General features: G+C 34.2%; 1 protein-coding gene across 1 annotated transcript in view; it reads right to left on the bottom strand.

The window, feature by feature from the left end:
* Positions 1 to 23,208, bottom strand: part of LOC149540194 (major allergen Pru ar 1-like) — an 86,901-nt gene that overhangs the window by 304 nt on the left and 63,389 nt on the right. The window contains exon 3 of the mRNA XM_089802667.1: positions 134 to 196. Coding sequence (XP_089658793.1) covers positions 134 to 196 — 63 coding nt within the window. The remainder of the gene's footprint in view (positions 1 to 133; positions 197 to 23,208) is intronic.

Below are 23,208 nucleotides of genomic sequence, written 5' to 3' on the forward strand. Positions count from 1 at the left end.
AAAAGACAGACCAATTTCTCAACATCTCTTCTACATTGCAATTCCATCTTATTGTTAAATTTTTTTATCTAAGGATTGAATCATGGACACATTGTCATTGTATTTGTATTTATGAGAAAAATATATGCTTTACCTTTCATGAAGTTAACTAGTGGAATGGTACCAACTCCTCCATCTCCTTCAAGGAGTGTGATGCCTGAAATGTTTGTACCTCCCAAAGGGGATTTCTATAAATCTCAAAACTTTACCTATTCCTCTCCACTTGCAAGAATTTCTTTTAGCAAATCATATTTGGCCTTTTGTGGATGTGACATCTTGTCAACACTTCCCTCATTCCACATTGTTGAAGGTGATATTGAATTTTGTTGCAAGTGTGATACAATTTATAAGCAATGGCAACCTAAGAAAGTACTTCAAGTGCCTTTCTTATTATTCAACATGTGTATATAATCACATGTCTTACTTGATTTTGCACAGTGACACATGCAAATTAAAATAAAAGAAAAATCAATGCCATCTTGATACTGAAAAATATATCATTCATGCCCCAAACTTGTCTGTCGGATAGAATTAGTTGGCCCCCAAGGTGGGTCCAACTAAAAAAATTCATTTTGAAACACTTAACCCTTTAGCACTAATCTATCGAGCTCATTATGTTGTTTAGATTCATAATCAAAAACTGCCTGATTATTTTAAACTTCACTTTCAACCTTTTAAAACTCATTTTTTACCTTTCCTGCAAACTTCCAATCTCATGCCAAGGGGTCCTTTGACTGGCCTTAAAAATAGACTACAACACCTAGCTAAGCCCTAAAATTAGATATAATGATTCTTTGTTCAACCTTTTATTACCTTGTCATATATCATGTCATGATGACACCTAGGTCAAAGATATTGATCGTCAAAGTTGCTTCCATGAAACTACCTAAAACAAATACGTTAGAAAACCATAAAATGTGTTCAGTTTTGGCTTTAAAAATAGGGAAAATGAGCACTTAAGAGCTTAAAAAATGGGGTGTTAGTTCATTGTCACAAGCAGAGTATAAATCTATGATTAGGGCTGATGATGAATAATTGGGCGCTTTAGCAAGTGGTCAAAGTGGGGTACTCAGATTTGTAGAATTGAGGACACTAGCAGAAGAGTGATTTTCACAAACGGAATGGACTTGGGAAAATGTGCAAATAGATTGTTCAAGACTTGTGAACTATCACACTTAAAGTGATTTTAGAGTAGAACACATTGGTATAATCCATTTGGTTCAAAAATTTATGGATTCAGATTTACAACATCTTGAATAAGGCTACCGATCGATATGCATTTTATGACACTAGTAAAACTTTAGAAATTGCATTTTGAATCCCATTTGAAAACTAATCAAATAGATTTTTCATAGGATCAAATCTAGAACATAAAAAGTTTCTCACCTCTAGAATACAATGCAAAAGGAATTTTCTTAGTATGGTCAATTGGGTCAAAGTTATAGCTAGTCAAACAAGACCTCCCAAATTTTTGAGAAATATGCATTAACATGACAATAGTAAACAACTAACTTTGAGAGATTCAAAACCTTGTCAAAACATATCAAAATGACTTGAAAATTAAAATATAGGTTCTCTGATATGCATACTAAACACTCCCAAAGAGGTGAGTCATGTAACACTTTTGGGTGAAAGATATTCAAATGCAAACTAGGCTTTCTATCATTGTTTGACACTTGGGCAAAAATGAAAATCTGAGGATTGCTCAAAATGAAACTTCATGAATTGACTTGGAATGGGAATTTATCATCAAGGAACATATGGAAGTACTAAATGAAAAGTATTAGAAACATTAATCACTTCTTAGGCCTTAAAAGGACATCCAAGTATGCTATTAGATTATGGTGACTGATCAGGGAAGTACTATAGATACTCCATAATTTTATGGTTGACATGTAAATAATTTTAACCCTAAAGCGACAAAAATACTTGTAGATAAGGCTTAGGGTTAGGGATTATTTTAGTGTGGGTGATACAAAAATTGCTTCTTGCAGTAGTATTGAGTTGTAAGGGATTACGGATTGTAATCAGGTTGTAATCATTAGATCGTAGTAATATTGGACTTGTTGTTTGGTGGATGTAGCCCAAGGTTTGGGTGAACCATGTTAAATATTGGTGTCTTGTGTTCTCTTCTATGTGTCCTATTATTTCTCGTTATTGTTTATATTTGCATGTAATTGCCATTTCTATCTGTGGTTTTATTTTAACATACACATGCATTGAATGCACTTATAGGAGCTCAAAATAACTCAAAAGCCTAAAATGGTACTCAAATCGGGGACGCAATTTTGAGTCCCAACAACTTCTATTGATCATGATGATGAGGAGGAGGAGGAAAAGGATGATGATGATGATGATGATGATGATGATGGTGATGGTGATGGTGATGGTGATGATGATGGTGATGGTGATGGTGATGATGATGATGATGGTGATGGTGATGATGATGATGATGATGCCAATGATGGTGATGGTGATGGTGATGATGATGATGATGATCTAATGATGATGATAATGATGATGATGATGATGATGATGATGATGATGGTGATGATGATGATGATGACGACGATGATGATGATGATAATGATGATGACAACAATGATGATGATGACAACAACAATGATGATGATGACAATGATGATGCTGATGATGATGATGATGATGATGATGATGATGATGATGATGATGATGATGACAATGATGACAATCATGATGATGATGAGATGATGATTATGATGATGATGATGATAATGATGATGATGATGATGACAACGATGACCATGATAGTGGTGGTGATGATGTTGATGACAACGATGATCCTAATGATGAGATTGATGAAGAATAATATCAATGATGGGGAGGGTTGATTAGCTAACATTGAATCGGGGTTTGATAATCAATGAAAAGAATGAAATGTATAATTATGTGATCAATGCTTATCCTATTCAATATTGATTTCTTAATAGATCAATGATTAATTTGATTAACTTGTCATGTACCTTTTACTATTTATAATTTGTATGTGATGCTAATATTAAATGTAATTTTGAGTATATGTATCATGAATTTTTTAGCTAACATAAGACAATTGATTTACATATGTAGAAACCCGAAGTTGTTTCACGAGCATCCCACACAGTCTCATGGATCATCTAGTATAAATTAGTATACCTCATAGATATTAATGGCTTTTATCATTTGTAAAAGATATCTCTCATTGTCACCTATCTCATTTCATGGAGTGCAAGAACTAGTGAATAGGTATTTGTTAGATTTCACTTCCTCAAGTGAGGAAAATGTAGCAATGGAAGAAGAAAGTGAGACATTTAGTATGTCTAAATTAAGGAGATCAACTCAAGGTCCAAATATTAGAAATAAATTTAATACACACATGAAATTGTAGGAATTAGAAATGAGAAAATAAACTTTGAGAGGGGGGGTGAATCAACACTTCAAAACTTTAACCATAAAAACATTTACCACACATCCATCTCATAATTTGAATGTAACTAAAATAGCTAGCTACACATGTTCATTTATATCATGAAAAAAATTAACACATCGAATACTATTTTTTTTTACCTAGAAACCCTCTAATGAGAAGGTAAAACTGGAGTGGGGATAACACCCACAAATCTTCACTACCGTAGTTGTAAAGTGTATCCAATGAAGGTTGCAATTGTTTGATCATAAACTATGATCTACCCTGTAAAAGGTTTGCCCTGTTAAAGGTTTAGAAGAATGTTAAATCCTACCTTATTATAGGATTTCAACACCCTATTAGAAGTGTGTCTGGTTAGAGGACTTCAACTTACAATTGTTAAAGGATTTACAAAAGCCTTCTAGAACTAGTCAGTTAAGAGATTTTACTAATTGACCTGTTAGAATGTTTTAGCCTTGATTCTTTGGTTAGCACAGATATTAGATCTCCTTTTTCTTGATGTATACTTGATCCTTCTGATCAGATGTATCACTTCTTTCCTCTATCTTCTTTCCTCTGATCTCTTTGACTGATTCTATAGTTCATAACATGATCACAACCTTCTTAGTCACCATAAATTCTCTCTCTATGCTTAGCATTTTCCCTTCTCTTCTCATTCATGCATACAAACTCTTTATGGATTTCCCTCCTTAAGATGACTTAGGTGACCTAGGGTTAGGTAGGAATTAACAATTATGATTCACCCAATTTTCTTCTTAGAATATCCCTTAATCTAATTTGTTGCACGCACTTCATAGGTATTCATAATATACCTTCATATATATCTTCTAGAATTGTAAAACAATCCTCAAGTCGGCCCAAAAATGGTTTACAAAGAAATTTTTTCCATTACAAACAACTATGTCCAAAATTGTTTACTTGGCACTTGAAGCCTCTGATGCTCAGCATCCATTACATCTTCAATGCTGTAACTCATCTCCTAAAATTCTTAGCATCCACTTTTCACTCAACATCTAAATCACTCAAGATGCATTAGCTTTCTTGTCACTAGAATGACCCAACACTAACTATCTACTCAACACATACTGTATATTTTTCTTGGCATGCATTATCTGACATCTTATGCTTGGCATACACTACTTGCTCAACATACACTAAGTACTATTAAGTATTGACCTAAGTGTATTATCTCTCATATGTCAAAACCAAAATGAGATCAACAATGTCCCCCTTTAACATGAGTGGAAAAAACACTTTGTCATGCATATATAACCTTAACTTATGAGCATAACTCTAATAATCTCTACTCTTTACTCAACTCACATACAAATTTTCAAAATGTCAAAATTTTACAAAAATTGATGACTTATTAGTCATACCTCAAAACTTCATAACTCCCTTAAGTTGTCTGTTCTTTGTTGTATCTAAATTTGACACTCTTGTTGAGTAAATTTATTGAACTATTGTCTTCCTATATTTTTGTATTTACTCCCCCTTTGTGTTTTCTCTCCTTTTTGTCTCAATGCCCCTTTTTCAATATCCCCCTTTTTTTGACACTTATGTCATGGCTGGTACACTAATAGTGTGTTTGTCCAAAAATGTTTTATGAACTTCTATTATAATCCTAAGTGTTACATCCCAATTGTTGCACACTACCTCTAGAGATTGAAATTGAACATTTGGCTTGAAAAAAAGGTCTACTAAGCCATCATCATTGGAAAGAGGAGAATATTTCTTCACTAATGTTTCAATGAAGTTTAGTTCCTTATGCAACACCTTCATGTGTGGGCTCAACATGGATTGAATACTTATCAAGGTAGCCTAGATCTTTGCATCTTATGCATGTAATGCAACTAGTTGACCTTGAGTAGATAACAATCTTTGAAAATGAGCTTGGCTCTGACCAAGAGATAATTTAAGAATGCTACCAATTCTTTTAAGGTCTCCTTGTAGCTAGCCAATGGTGCTTTGAACTCCTTTTGTGAATAAATTCACATCACATATTTTTGTGTATAGAGAAAATATATTCTCTAACTCCTTATTTACACTCTCCATCTTGGTTTTGAAGTCAACCTATCATAGTGCAATGGCACTAGAAATATTTTCATTGACCTCTGTTTGAAACTTTTTCTTAGACCATTCTAGAAGTTTAGTATTTGTATCTAGGTTTGCATCACTGATCGTATCAAATATATTCATTAGTTGCTCAATAATAGGTTTTTTCCTCATTAGGTTTTGGGAGGCTAAACGTATCAAGAAATATTTCTTTTATGTCATGTAGAAGTTGTCTTTTCTTATGCTCCTTCCGAGTAACTCTTGGTACTTCTTTCCTAGTAGAGCTTCTTGCAATATGCTCATTTCTTCTATGGTGATTATTGTAAGATAAAACTTTGGAAGTTCAATCACCTTATCTAAGTTGAAATATCCATAATATGTGCCCTCTCCAATCTTAGATGTATCAGGACTAGGTCTGGATGATTGTAATGGTTTAGCATCTATACTCAGCCTATGCAGAGTTTGACTAGGAATAGGGGATGCAAAGATTAGTAGGGTAACCAATGTCTAAATTTCTATTTGTTCCTCTTGTTTCATAATTAAAATTGTCTCTTTAGTCCTATTAGCTTCCTTCTCTTCTATCAAAAATTAATCTTGTGCCTATGAGATGGGTGCTAGACTAACTTCCTAACCTATATGGACTTGTGTCCCATCCTGTTCAACTATCAAAACTACTTGCATTGAAACATGCAACACTGATGTACTAACATTTGATGTCACTATGTCCTTCACTTGATATACCATAATGGGCATTGAAACATGTGTATTAGTGGTGATACCCTATAGTCCTTATGTACCTTTTTTGTCTATAGTTGCAGGGTCACACTAGATGTGTCAATTTTCTTTTCCCCTATTGTTGCCATTCTAGCCTTTTCAATTTTATCTATTCTCGCCAATATAGGATCTAGGCATAACTGTGGTGGAACCTTATAATATCCTTTTCAAGTCATCCTATGTCAAAGAATTGATGTTTTTCACTACGCTATAAGAAACATCCTTTATCTTTATTATGTCCTATTGACTTGCTTGGTCCACATGAGGGGGACTGGCACTCAATATATGTACCTTAGGTACATTCTAGTCTTGTTGCTGCTCTCCTTTAGCTGTACCCTCTTCGTCTACTTCCTTCTTTGTGCTTCCCTTATGTCCATCCTTAAAAGATACATCCTTAACAGTCTCTACTACCTTTTGATTGTCTTTTTCTTCACCAACCTCCTCAGGTGCTTGTTCAGTGACCTTTACTATTGTCAACCCGTAGATGACCTCCCATATTTGGGTATTCTATTTGATAATGTAAGAATTTAGTATGGCTCTGATACCATGGAAGAATTTTCCTAAGGCAATAATTCAACACCAAGATCAAGAAGCTCAATAGATAGCACAAGAGAGACTAATGATGATCAAATGAGAACCTCAATAATGATAAAAATGATAATGGATATCAGATGATTTGATACTAGATAATTGGATATGAGATAAATACACATTAGAAGTGCCTTGTTTATACAGACAACTAGAATGACTAGGAGTCAACAAAGAGATAAAAATCACAACTAAAAACATGTCCACCAAGAGTGGATTATCCTCCATTGAGCACAAGAGTTTGTGCGATGATGAGAGGATAAGTTTACATAGGTGTATCTCATAAAGAGATGTTGTAGACACCATGTGCTCATATAAGTTTGTCAATAAGAAAAATCATATGTCTATGCATATTCCTAAGTAAAGTTAAGTAAAGTGTAATAATAATGAATTATTTACACTAACACCCCCCCATAAGTGCAACCTAGGGGAATGCACTTAAGCTCATAGAGCTAAATGCAAGATACAATTTTGGTTCTGACTATTAGGCCATGTTATGTACCCATGTAAAAATGCAGTGCTCTACTTATAATGTAATGCAATCTCTCTAAAAATGGAGAAAGAGGGAAAACCTCATTGGAAAAATCTCCTCCAAAAGTAGATGAAGAAATACAAGATGCATGCAAGGATGGAGTAATCAAGACCCCCCTAGTATGACATGCATCATGCATGTACAAACATATATTCCCCATAAGAAAAAATACACGATGGAATCCCCCCATATTGAATAATCTCCTGCAAGGATGTCATGGAGACAAAAAAGTATCCAATGCCTACAAATGAAATTTCTCCCTTTAGGAAGAAGATACACCAAGTATAGGTGCAAGTATACTTCCCATTGTGGATAGGAAGATGGATGATAATCCATATGTAGTATGTTATGGATGTTGCCTTTGAAGTCTTCTCATATGTTGACAAGTCCTTGATAAATGTAGATGACACAAGCCAATTTGGTGGATGTCCAAAAGAAGGTGGCAAACAAGGTAACATGTCCATGTATGAAAGTCAATCAAACTCCAAAGATAAGGAATCATTCTTATAGGAAGATATGGGAAGAGAAGGAATGTAGCCTCCCCTCAACGATGAGTGCACACCCATGAAAGAAGCTCCTTGATAACTGAAGAAGCTACACCATGAAAACTAAATGATGTTCCTTCTTGTAGGAAGAAGTGGTGCCATAGGTGTAGTAGAGAATGCTTCCCAACTAGTAGGAAGAATCTTCAAAAGATATTATGTCTGAGGAAATTGGAATACAATCTCCAAACAATGATATGTCTCCTTTGAAGTAAAAGAGTCCTCCAACTATTGAAAAGTAGTGTCCAAAATCATGTTAGTCTCAAAAGAAACAACAAGTGGTTGAGGGTCAGAGTGTTCCCTCACAACAAGTGAAGAAGAATTATCCTCAAAAAAGAGAAGATGGATGTCATCAATAATGTCTCCCACATCTTTAATATAAGACTCCACAAAAAACACAACAATGTTTGGAAGGAAGTCATCCCATGAAGCTGAAATAGGAAGACATGATGTTTCCTACTGCATTGAATTAGGAGCATCTATGGATGGAATTAAATTAGTAGAACCAATAGAAGCATCAAAAGGTATGATCTCAACTAGAGTTTTAGGTACTACAAATAGAGTGATTGGATGTAGAATGTCCTTTGGTAATGGAGGGAATCATGGATCTCCATAGGCTTCCCAAAGACACATCCAAACATCATGAGGACTACTTGCCTTACTAAAAGGAGCAAAATATTCCTTATTCATACTATTGTACATAAAGTAAAGAAGAAGAGAAAGATGTTCCCAATTAGTATTAGGTGGACATATCTTTGAATATAGATAAGGAAACACTTCCTAATGTTCTCTTAGATGATCAATCATCAAAGCACTCCATTTCTGATAGTTCCTTTTTGTCAATTTGAATCTTAAACCAAAGTGACACTTTTGACATGACTCCATGAGATAAAAAAATGTATGCATCCCCAAAATGCAAAAAGAAATGAAAGAAACCCCCCTTCCCTTGACCCTTAATGCATGATTTGACACTTTATATTTAGTGTGATTACAATGGCCATTTGCTAATTTAGGGCATAAGTGGACTTCTAACTTTGATTATTACAACAACAACTATGAAGCTATACAAGACTCAACATGATAAGACACAAGACCTCTCAAGGATATAATTAATTAAAAGTGATAATAGGCCAAAATGAGACCAAAATTTGAAAGTACTATGTCTACTCAAAATTACTCCAAACTGATACCAGATTAGGAAAGTAGATAAAAAATAAGCACTCTCAAAAATATAGCGCCTGAATATGTGTCTAGATGAGCCCAAACTAAGCCTTTGAAGTTGCAAAAATTGGGATTTGTGATTTCAAAAAAAAAAAATGAATACAAATCTCAAACATCTTGCACCAATGTGTAGATCATGAAATTCTACCCCAAAAGAAAAAAAAATCTCAAAAAAAGGAGTCCATATGAGGGACATATCGTTGTTTGAAAATCACCTCTATAATTATTTTTCCTAAATCATCGTCATCGCAATTCCAAAAATCAATTGACTTTAGATTTCACCTTAGATGTCTAATTTTGATGAAACAAAAGTCAATTTGGGGGTTTTTTGACCTTCTAAATGTGATACCAATATCTGATTTATACCAACAAGCTCCAATCTTGACCAACAAAAAAAAATCTCTCCAATGACTATGCAATGAAGCTAACCTAGATCTAATAACATGTAAGAATTTGGTATAGCTTTGATACCATGTAAGAATTTGGTATGACTCTGATACCATGTAAGGATTTTCCTAAGGCAACAATTCAACACCAAGATCAAGAAGCTCAATAGATAGCACAAGAGAGACTAATGATGATCAAATGAGAATCTAAATAATGAACAAAATGATAATGGATATCGAATGATTTGATACCAGATAATTAGATATGAGATAAATACACACTAGAAGTGCCTTGCATACAAAGGCAACTAGAATGACTAGGAGTCAACAAAGAGATAAACATCATAACTAAGCACATGTCCACCAATAGTGGATTATCCTCCATTGAGCATAGGAGCCTATGTGATGATGAGAGGATAAGTTTACATAGGTGTATCTCATAAAGAGATGTTGTAGACACCATGTGCTCAAATAGGTTTCTAACTCCTATGTTTTCAACAAGACAACTCATATGTCTATGCATATTCCTAAATAAACTTAAGTATAATAACAATTAATTATTTACACTAATAGAAAACCTCATCAATATTATTCTATAAAATATTGAAAGCTTTATATTTTGGAGCAAACCCCCCCTTATATTTGTTTATGGCCTTACTATTTGTTGACTTATTGAAATTTGGCATTACCCTTGCTAGAGTAGTCTCCCTTATCTATCTTTTAGTTGTTAAATTGTATTGCCAATTTTGCTCAACTTTTTCATATAGAATTTTGGGTAATGAGTTGGAAATATCAATAGTAATGGCCTTAAATGTGGCCATCATCTCATATACAGACTCTTCCACCTTATTCATGTCTAACTTTCCAAGTTTATCAAACTCAACATGTGTAAACCTTGATAAATCTTCATTATTCTTTATGTTGTCACACAAGTTGTCTAAATCAAAAGAGGGATTATGGCTTACCACTTGGAATTAATTTTTGTCATATGAATTCAATCTCTCATCATTTAACTTGCTTGGAGCTACATACTTTCTCCTCTATCTCTTCATAGGCTCATCCTCCTTTTTAGCAAAAATATCTCTTTTTCCTTTAGGCTTCTCAACTTCTTGTGTCTTCTTTGCAGTTGCCCTTGTGCTAGCCCTAGTAATAGGTATTGCTAGCTTCTATTGTGTAGGTTTCATAACTTTCTTTGGTTTACTCACTGTTGGTTCCTTATCTTTCCTCTTCTTCTTTTCTACTAGTTTAGGTGCTTCCTTTGCTTCCTCTTCCTTGATAACTTCATCATGTTCTACTTATTCTTGTTCCTCTCCTTGACCTTGTGTAAGTGCAAGTGGGGATTGGGCTAGTTAATCTTCTTCATCATCCTCATCCTCATCCATCATCTTCTTCTTCTTCCCCTTCACCAAATATTTCCTTTAGCTTCTTGATAAGATTTTTTTTCTTTCTTATCATAGAAGTTGTCTTCAAGTCTATTGTGATTCTTGATTTGGCTTCCTCATAATTGCCAAATGAGATTGCACTTTTGTCTATTTCTTTTGCCAATAGTGATGTGATGGATATTGATGTCTCATCCACATTGATTTCATAAGGAAATATCCTAAGCCCTCTGACCCTTGGAATAGCTTCTTGAACATATGTATGATCAACATCAACTAAGAAGCAAACATCATTATAATATTTCTCCACTAGTGACACTAAAATCCTTAGTCTTTATTTCAAAGACTTCTTTAAATATTCCAAGTAGGTAGTCATAATTGTTTCAAAATTTTCTCCAAGTCACTTTGAAATCTACATTATCAATAGCCTATTTTCTTTCCACATCACCTTACCAAATGTGGGAAATGTGTTATGCACATAGGAAAATATGCAAACTAGTAGTGAACCAAATTTTCATTATCCACTCTTTGTCTTTCTTATGGCTCTCAAATTTTCTAATAATTGCTAGAGTTGCAACTTAGCAAGGTCATAAGTGTGATCATTCTTCACTATCTTGTAGCCTAAATCCATTTCCACACAAGACATGCTATTCAATCTATGAGATTGAAAGAACTTGTGAGCAATCATTCTCACTACAAATGAAATTAGGGGATCTAAGATTTTGTCTATGGTCATTCCTCTCGTCTTCCATATAGCCCATATATTCTTATCAATTATCTCCTTAGCATCACTTTGCATGGTCATGGGTTTGTCTGGGGTAGGATACCCTATTACTTAGTGGATAATTTTTTTTGTGATCCTAGTAGGGATATTTTCCAACCATATAGATTGATCATGTACTCTGCTAAGTGCTATCTTAATCCATTCCATTTTGAATACATTTGGAAAATCTAGGGCACATGTTAACCCTTTTCTCTCTACAATTTTGGTTTCCTCCTTCAATACTCCATCTACACATAGTTTTGCATAGAAATCTCCAATTTCCATGTCTTTGATACTTCCAACTTTACAAGTGTAGCAGCATCTAACATCTTGTACCATCAAAACATGTGGCGGTATCATCGATAATGCACCAAAAGGATCTCCCTTATATGCTATCTTAGGAATAGCTTGGAAGGGTGGTTGTCTCACCTCATTTCTTATTAATTGAACATTTAAAACTTCTTTTAATTCCTTCCTAACAATAGTAGAAGAGCTAGACTCCATTTTTAAATAACTAAGGTTTGCAATAATTTAGACAGCGTAGCTCAACACATGATAAATACCTTATGAATATGATGATTAGTGACAAATAGTAGTTGAACCGAGTTTAAAAATGCTTGAATCTTTCTCCTTAGTTCACCTTATTCTCTTTGTGCTCTCTTTGATCTGGAATGAAAGAAAATGAGTCAAAAAATGACTATATAATTCTTAAAACTTGGGAATAAATGCTCAGTGCTTACACAGCTCTAAGCTCGACTAACATAGAAATTTAAACTTACTTGACTTACACATAATTTATACTAAAATTAGAAACCAAAAAAATCTTAGCCACTACAATCACCCTTAATAGCTCATCAACTAAAATTTCATTTTCACTCAGCAGAAACTATGAAACTTTTCATGCTCGACAACAACATGAAAACTAACAAAACTTATAGATTTCTTCCTAGTTATAACCAATACATTTCATCTTAATGCATGCATATATAATCTTTTCAAAACTTAGATACTTGGAACTAATGTAAAATATTATTGGTAAACAGATTTTCCTTTTGATTTATCTCTTAAATGCCCAAATTTGTGAACAACATCTAGTTACAACAGTTGGAAAGTTGTTATGAAATGAATAACTTCCCTCTAAACTCTTAGGTACAGCTACCTATTGCATAGTAATTTGCAATGAATTATGTTGTCTTATAAATCTAAAATGGGGTTTTTTCTTGCCTTGAGAATAGGAAAGGTAAACCAAGCTAGGCCTAAATAGGAGCTAACTTAGGCAAGAGTTGGTATTTTAAGATTAGTTAAGTTTATAGATTCACACATATTATGAACCCATAAAGCTTAATGATTCAAAAATGTATGCTAACTAAAACTAAACTAACTAATGAGATGAAATGACTAACCTAAAGGAAGAACAAAAAGGGAATTCTTTTGAATCAATGATAAAAAATACTATAATCTTCAATTTATTGTTTTGAAATAGGGGAATAAAACTCCATTAATTCCTTTTTTCAATTTAGATAAAGAGAAGACATAAAACTAACATAAAAAGAATGAAACATAAAATAATTAACACAAAATACCATTCAATTGTCTCTGCACCATCAAGTATTTCACACTAAGAATTAGCTAACCCTTTATTAATCTTTCAATTTAGTACACATATGATTTTGAGATGACCATTGCAAGAAGTAATTCAAATTGGTTCATCTTCTCAAAATTGACAAATGGCAAGGAGCCAATTGGTCCATTACAATCATTACATCAAAATATGAAAGGGCGGGGTATGAATCACTTTGCCTTGTTTCCCTTTTTTGACTTTGCCTTATAGGCCTTCACAATGACAATAATTGGAATCAATTCTTCATGTCTATGAACATGGACATTTCTTTATCGCAAGAGCCGCTTAGAATGCTCTCTAGCTAAATATTTGATGATATTTAACGTCTGCTCCTGTATCTCCTCCATAGCCACATGCACACACTAACCAAGTTGTTGGAGCTCTAAGACTATGGCCCAATGGTCAAAATATATCTACGTTAAGCCATCTATATAACTAGAGAAGTTATTTTGCATGATGGTCACTCCAATGATCCCTTTTCATTATCCATTAGTCTGAGAATCTATATGTATACCTCTTAAGAGTTCTTGATCCTTTTTCACTTTGGCTTTTGTTTCTTTAAGTCCTTCCTTTATTGCCATGATACTCTTAGACTTGAATTGCATGCTCTAAAGCCACTCAAATAGATGTTAGTTTGTGGTGACTAATCAAGGAAGTACTATACATACTTCATAAATTCTTTGGGGCTGGATGCATCACCCCCCAAAAAAATTTGGGCCCTATTGTATTAGGATTTTGGGTTGACATGTAATTATTAAATATAACCCTAAAGTAATTTAATAGTTGTATAAAAGGGCTTAGGGTTAGGATTGTTTCATTGTGGTGATGCAAAAATTGGTTCTTGGGGTGGTATTGAGTTGTAAGGGATTATGGATTGTAATCAGGTTGTAATCACTAGATCATAATAATATCAGACCTATTGTTTGGTGGACATAGCCCAGGGATTGGGTGAACCATGTTAAATCTTGGTGTCTTGTGTTCTTTTCTATGTGATCTATTATTTTCTAATATTATTTATATTTGTATGTAATTATTATTTCTATCCATGGTTTTATCCAAACAATAGAGGCTCATCTCCCCGAGGCAAAATCTTCACTTCCATGACCTCCTCAGCCTTCATATGGATAATCATCTTCATCAAAAAAACACAATCTTCACTCTTAACATTCTCTACTACCAAGGTATCTCAATTTGTTGAAATATTGTCCTTCTCTATTTTGAGCCTTAGTATTGCACTGCCAATATGTTATATAATGGAATGTCCTTCTAACTTGAGTTTCCTGCTCCATTCCATTTCGATCTGCCCACAAATTTTATCCTCGTGTAGCTAAGAGATGATTTCTTGAACACTAGTAGTGATAGGATCAGCAATGATTGACATTCTAGAAATGCTTCCCAATGGGGTGACTAAGTGCTTGATAAAGCTATTGAGTTCATGGATTTCCACCTTCATTCAGACCTTTGATAATTTAAGGCTTTTGAGCTATTCCTCTATCAGATCATTTTTTAGCTTCCATAAGCCAACCTTGGTGTCATGTCTAACTTCCCTGAGATCCATACAATGCAAGGAAAAATCATCCCTAGAAATATCTTTGATTCTTCCTTCTTTGGTGGGTTTAGAAATTTCCATCATCGAATGCCCTATGTTAGGATCTTGTCCAAGAATGGACAAGGTCTTCAACTTTTTGACTTTTCTCAGTGTTGATTCAGAGCAGATAGCTAGAGATAAAGTCTCTTTGTTAGGAACTCCTTCCTCTCTCCTCTTTCTTTTTCTATCCAAGGTGCCCTCTAGCCATGAATCTATACCAATCACTTTGGATGCAGTTCCAAGTGTATCTATACTAAACATCTTTCTCTTGACTGAGGTGAGTGTTTTCATAGCCAAAGAGAAAGAATTATTTAGGGCCTGTAAGATAAGCTTTGAATATTCCTAGCCTTTCTCTACCTTTGTAGTCTTCTTTGTTGCTTCATCAGACTCAGTAGACTCACTCTCACTACTTCCTCCATCTCCAAGATCCACTACTTACACTTGGGGGCTACTAGGAAGGAGTAGTGAAGAACTTACAGATGGGATCAAACTGTTATGGGGTGAGACAGAAAGAGTGACTACACTATCCTTTAACTCCTTTGCCTTCTTCTTCTTGACCTCTGTTGGAGTTTCGATCATTAGTAGAGAGTCATCCTAACAAGTTTAAGTTAGGGGAATACTTTTTTTGGGAGGTTGATCACCTCCATCTAATGGTTGTGGTAGCCCTTGGGTAATGGGCAAGAATGTACCTAATGTGCCACCCTGGGAGGATGAAGTTGTTGCAACTTTTGGGGGAGCTTGAGTGGATGTACCTTTTCTCTAACTCCTTCTAGCTGTGGTCCATTCGATCCATTTTTTGGTCCTCTTGTAGATTCAATCCATCATTATATCTAGCACTTCCCCAGAATATTCATAAGGGTCTAAGCTTATTGCAGTTCCTCTTAGCTTGGTTAGGTAAGTATTGTTATACATGTTTTGGCCATCATCTCTACTCCTTCTACATTAATATTTACTTTGTACATTTTCACTTGATCAACTATTAGTTTTGTGAAGGCTCGATCATGACTCTTGAACTCATTTTTACAATCATCCTAGTAATCCTCAATGGTGTTAATGTGCTTAATTACACTTCCAATTTGCAAAATATCCCTTGCATACTCATTTGGGTTGAACACAGGCCTGAAGACTTCATACATGTCCAATTTATACTTCATCTCAAACATCTTCAACATGCTCTTAGTATTAGAGTGTATGTCACAACTGAAAGCCCCACCTTCATGGGGAATTCATACGCTTTCTTCTTAAAGCTCTCACTCAAAACATTCACTTGAATGACTTGTCGCATGTTCAACATGATCATGTCATTGGGATATCTTAGTAGGTTCAAGGGGAAACCCTCAAAATTTGGAAGATGAAAATAAGAAAAGGATGAAAATAGGATGAAATAACTCCCAAATTGGCTAATGGCTGCAATGGTTTCAGGACTAAATCTCCTTTCTAGACATCCCTCTAGCTCCCTATAAATCCTCATCGTGAATGGATTATTAACTTTCACATACTTTACATAACTATTTTCCAACAGTAAGCATGGGTAAAACTCATAAGATTTCACATCATTAGGAAAATTTTCCACTCTTGGGATGCCTAGCCATAGTTGTAGTGAGGCCAACATATAGATGAGGAAACATGACATATAGAATGCATTGTAAAATGTTGTATCATAGAGAGCATTGGACTGAATTTCGCTTACCTCATGGGCCCAATCAATAAATTGGGTGTCAGAGCAAATGACTTGCACTTAAAGGAAATACTGCTCAACAAAATTCAAATCTTCTACTTCATATTTCAATCTATGTAAGAGGACCAAGATATCGATAATCTCTGGTTTGAGATTAGTCCCAAACAAGATATTATGAACCTTACACTTAGCACTCTATGGTTTCTGGAACTATGTTTGCATGATTTTTTTCCACCAAATCATTTTCTTTGTGGAGAACTTAGAAATAGCTCCTTCGAAGGTAAAATTTGAGAATTTGTCCCATTTTGGTACTCGAAGGCAATTCACCATAGTTTGTCTCTCAATTGGAATCAAAACCATGTCATCTGGTAGGAAAATTTTCCTTGTCTCTAGGTTTTAATGATGTATAACTTTGTAAATTAACTCTGGGGCCTGGACTGCAACATAAAAACTAGCTACCTTGACTAACCCACATCTTTGGAGCTTCTTAGTGATGGGATGAATCTTCAGAGCGTGTCTATATGGTAGATGATCCATCTCACCAAGATGTATAGGTAGCCAGCCATTGTAATCACCTCATATATAAGATCAACCATTGAATACATAGCTCACACTATCGAACCATCAAACCAAGGATGCATTAGAAAAATAACATAACCCCCCCTTAATGTGGATGAGGTGAGATGACAGGCAACTAAGAATGTGGGCCAATATCCTCTATAGATAGAACCAAGAATGACGAGAGAGGGAAAGAGGTATAAACACCTATAAAGACACGATCACACTAACGTTGCATGGAAAAACAAAAAGGAAGAAGGCCAATAATAGAAAACAACTATCCCCCCATGGTGCTTTATAAAAATAGTGCAAGTACAACTATCTCAAAATAATGTTCATGAACCCAAAATGCAAGTGGCACTTTATCTTACTATGTATACATAAAAATGCTTACAAATGATGTCAAAATTGATTAGAAGAGGAGAAAAGCTGATACAAAAGATTGTATAGCCCAAAACAAAAGATTCTATGCCAGGAAAATGATCCTCGGACTTGAAACACCCAAGATATCCACTATAGAGAAAAAAACCCAAAAACATGATAGAAAGAGCATGGGCTAGAATCTAAAGGAAATGATAGCATTTTTGAAAAGATGACAAAACCAACTTTCCAAAAATATAATATTTTCAAAAAATTGACATGGGATGCAAAAGACATGCATGCCAGAGTAAAAAAAAGAACTTTAGACTTCAACTACAAAAATGGGCAACAAACTACATCAAAACAAGAAAATACCTACACCAATGTCTCTCTCTTGGAATGAACTTTCTAGTGCTTCTTTTAGATTGAAAAACTACCTTTGCATGCTCAAGATATGGCCAAAAAATTGTCTATAGGTCAAAAAGGGCCCTAGAGAGGTGCAAGAGGTTTGATGATGTGTATTGATGTCAGCACACTACAGAAAAAATTTGATAGCTTTCTAGCCATCACAACAAAAAAATAGCCATGTGGCATGCCACATGGAAAAATATGACATGGTGCAGGTGACGTGACAAGGTCCACGTGGTAGTGCCACCATGGCACTCATGCCATGTGTCACCCCCACTTGTTGCCAAGTATCTAAAAATCCATGCAGGCGTTCCAACAGTGCAAAAGGCAAAGCAAAGGTGATAGATCCTGTCGTCGACAGTAAAGACTGGCGGAGGTGATAGGTACTAGAAGCTCTACTAGTGTCACCGATGAAAATGTGGTGGGTGGGCCATAGTGTTGCTGTGGTGGCATGGCCAACTGTGGCCACTCCTAGGTTGCGCATAGGTAGGGCCACGACAGTGCAATGGTGGCCACCTAGTAGTGCACTGGCATAGTGTCCTTTTTAATTTTTAAAATTTTTTTCACCAAAAATCATCCGTACGACCGTATGACAATCCCTACAACCAAAAATATTTTCCTCCCAGAGCTCTATCTCCAAAATTGACAAATTTTATATGAATCCTGACTGTAAATGGCCTTTCAGATCTAATGCCAACGTTCGTTTTGGCCTAAAGTGCTTTGAAAATATGCTCTTCCCCTGGATTGAAGAAAAAATCACAAACAAACTAGGGTTTGTGTCTCCAAATTGTAGCTTCAAAAATCCTTTAGCCAAGAAGTAGTAGGGGGGCTCTGATACCATGTAGGAGTTGATGAAAGCCAAGTTCAACTCACCAAGATCACATACATGCAAATAACCTATCAAAGGGAAACCAAGAAGGAAGAGGTGGAGCTTAGAAAAACTCTAAATGGACTTGAGAGAAAACATATTGCAAAACAATGAAAATCTATTTACAATGAGTTGAATTATGAGATACAATGACAGAGCCTGAATATAAAGACCTCATGGAAGCTTGTAGAACAAGCTAAAAAGTGCAAGAAGATAAGGTTGACAACTAAGCACTCTTCCACAAAAAGGTCGAACATGCTAGAAGGGAAAAAACTCCTATGTTGTCAACAATTCATCACTACAACAATTAAATCAATGCATTAACCTAAGTAAACTTAAGTAAATAGAATAAATAATTAATAATTAATAATTTACTCTAACAATTCGTACATTAACTCTAGCACTTGGACTACAATAAAAAAACTAGCTACCTTGACTAACCCACATTCTTAGAGCTTCTTAGTGATGGGTTGAATCTGCTTTGACTTCATTATCTTTTGAAAATCCTCCATGTCGAAGAAATGAAGAGAGGCACCTTTGAGATTCTGTAATTGGGATTTGATTTTGTTTAATTTGTCAAAACCCACAAACCTATTTGCCATGGTTTTTGAGAGCAAGACTTGAATTAATAAAGTGAAAGGAATGGCTAATACAATAGATACTGGCTTTTTGAAAAATTTATGCACATTAACATAATAGTAGTTCAAAGAAAGAGTGGTAGTTTGTTCAACTATTTATGTTTCCTTATATATAGGAGCTTTGATTCATCCATTGGTCTTCAAAATTCATGCTGGACAAATGAATTAAAGGAGATATCTATTGAAATAGCAAATGTGAGGGTTTAGCAGGCATCTAGAGGTCTTTTTACTATTTTGTTGGTTCAACAATAACATTCTATCTCCCCATAACTTACTTTCCTATTTTCCTTTGAGCTTCGAGAAGTTACCAATAGAGTACTCCATGGGAAAATGTCCACTAAGTTGGATTCTACTCATTAACTCTTTTTTGTAATAGTTAGATTCTTTCTATTATCATTCTAAGATGATTTATGCACAAATTGCAAATCTAACCTAATCATTGGCTTGATTTTATTTAGAATTCAGGAAATTGTCTTCATGGGTTGAAAACCCACTGAGGAGAAGACAATTTATGTTTCTCTACCAATGTTTCCTTTCTTAATTAAACTTTAGACCATTTTCCTTCTTAGGATTGAAAATGTCTAAGTGGTGTGCGAAGACCTTGTAGGAAACCACTTATCGTTCCTTTTCATTCTAAACTACCTTTTTGGAAAACTAACTTCATGGGTTTAAAACCCATCGAGGAGAAGTTAAAATTGATCTTTTCATTAGGGATGATTATGAGAGCAATAGTGAATCTTAAACATTTTATGAAGTCATAATCACAAAGTGAGCACTAATTTTCCATAGGATGCCTTGCTATTTTTCATGTTTTTGATCTGTGTGCATCAATTAGTGCCTTTTGTAGGAAATTATCTTCATGGGTAGAAAACCTGCCAAGGAGAAAATGATTTCTAATTTTTTGCAAGCTTCTATTTCCTTTGAAAAAGTGGTAGGCCGTAAGTGGATATAACTTGTAATTGATCACTAAACGAGTAACATGGATTTCCATCAGACTAGGCACTGACCTACTCATATGATCAATTCAACAAAATGAAGAACCACTTGATTATGAAATGGGGAGAGGGAGTAAAGGGAAAATCTAATGTAGACTCGTCCAACCTAAGAGGATTTATACCTAGAGTCAGTCACAACTTAGAATTCACTCTTCTCACTATAACACAACTATTCGCTATTGCTAATCGATTAGAGAATGAAAAGCGAGGTGAAAAATATATCATTGAGATATTAGACCCACACATGTTTTGATTTCCTAATTGGGGGTGATGTGATCATTTAATCCATTGGATGAAGTGACCTCATTTGAACTTGATGTACTACAATCTTCCTTTTTCTTCCATGTCTTGTTCATCTGCACTTTGGCTTTCTCAACATCAACCTTCTCTTTGCCTTTATTGAATTCACTACTTGGTGCTTTTGCCCTTGTTGGATAGTTTCTGTTGATGTGACCAGTCTTCAAATAGTTAAAACATGTAGTTTGACTCAACCATCTACTATAATCACTTCTGAAATGTGTTCTAATGCAATTCTCAAAAATATACCCATACTTTTGACAATAGTGATAACTATACCTTGTATTCTAATCCTAATTGTAGGATTTTCAATTAGGTTGTACCTTTGTCTTCTTGTTTGATCTCCACTTGGTCCTACATTCATGGTCTTAATGTCCTATGACACTAACCCATGAATTTCTTCTTAGGGTTTTGATTTGCATTGTTGCTCCTACAAACATTTGTTGTGTGACCTAAGTTTCCACAATTATGACAAGTGGGTTTGTAGTTCTTACCTTTATTGTTTCTTTGTTCACCACTTTTAGATGATTCTCCTTCCTCAGTACTAGAGAATCCCAATCTAGTAGTATCATTGTTAGATCTAGGAGATCTCATCAATTTCTCAGAGTATTTGATGGCTTCATTGGGTTTGTTGAAAATTTTAGCAAATTCCTTTTCTCTTCTTAGTTCATTCTGTAACTTTAGGGTTGTGATCTCAATGTCCTTTCCATTCAATTCATGATTGGAAATCATTAGTTGATTCATTGTATCCAGCTACATGCTAGAAATTCTTTGTACTTTTGATGTCTTCTCTTCCATTCTGTTGGTCAGTATTATTTTGTCATCTTCAATCATGACTTTCTCTTCCTTAGCTATCTTTTTCTACTTGGTCACCTCACGTAGCCATACTAATTGGACTTCTTGTTCTATCTTAAGATTTATGACCTCTTAAGTTAGGAAACCACTCTTTTCCATCAGATCTGCAACTATTGCATCAAATTCACTTGAATTTCTATATACAAACAATTCAATAGTGTCTTCCTCTTAGTAATGTGTGTCATTTTCCTCAATAGCTATCTCTTTCCTTCTCTTTAATGAGTGCTTCAACTCATCTCTTGCTTCATTCAATTGATGTAGAGAAATCTAGATTTCAATCTCCTGATTCTCAATAGTTTTTCCCAACTTGTAGACTTCCATCTTCAAGATCTTTCCTCAAAGTTGCAAAGCTTTTTGTCATGTCCAAAATGGGCAAAAACACACGTAATTTTTTTTTTAAATTTTTTTACAGATTAATAACACCACTAGGTTTGATATGTTTGTTTGCACATGTTAAAGTTTAGGTATAATGTAAAACAGATACAAGTTCTCCTAACAATGTCCTAACATTCCATTTAAGTTTGTAATCATCATCTAGGAATAAATCATTAAATTAAACTTTCTTTATTAAATCAAATAATTAAATTAAACAATCCAATTTCATTTAATTAAAAGATTTAACACGTTATTTCTTTTATTTACTTTTAAAATATTATACTCACAAAACAATATATACCAGGCCCACTAGTAAACATAATTTACAATCGACCAAAATATTAATTAAGCCCATAATTAATTTTTTTTAATAACTCATAATTAAATCTAACATAAACAAAACTTATTTTAATTTAATATATTCATAATAATTATAATTAATTATGATCCCTAAACAATCAATTCCACATTAAATTAAACCAATTCATTGTCTTTATACTTACCACATAAACATGCATAAAACAACAATTAAATGAAACTTAAATTAAACTAAATAAGAAATTATTCATCTAACTCTAATATCGTTTAAGATTATTTAATTTAAATATACTAAAATCTAATTTAACAAAACACTAACTACATTTAACAAATAATAAAATAAATTCTAATAATAAAATATACTAACAAAATATCTTAACTTAGCTAAAACTATCTACACAATACTATTTTAAAAAAAATAACACTCACTATATTTTATTAACACTAAAATTTAAAATAAAAAAGCTAGCTAAAATACACTTAACTAAAACTAAACTAAATTAACAACTAAGTACACTAATTTAATATTAAATTCTAAAATTACAATTACTAACTAAAATTTATTAAACTTAGTAATTTAAATCTAACACCAAATTACACTATTATAATAAAACTAAAAACTAACAAATATCTCAACTACAAACTACCTATCTAACCTAACCCCATCGTATCAAATCCACCCTACACTCCCTATCCAATCACACATGAACCAAGGTGGAATGAGGAAATATATTTACAAAGTGGGACTTTATTATTTCATGCTTTTAAACTTCCCCTTTCAACAAGCTATGACCAAACAAGGAAAGCAAGTGTGGGTGACATCATCTTAGGTGATGTGATGGCACCTTTTTCCCTCCAACGCCTAGGTAAGAGATAACATGCTAAAGGGGTGGGTAGATAACACTTTAAATGTGTCAGCAACCTA

Source organism: Cupressus sempervirens, chromosome 9 (genome assembly GCF_028749045.1).
Source record: "Cupressus sempervirens isolate cs-2001-9-10 chromosome 9, ASM2874904v1, whole genome shotgun sequence".
NCBI lineage: Eukaryota > Viridiplantae > Streptophyta > Pinopsida > Cupressales > Cupressaceae > Cupressus > Cupressus sempervirens.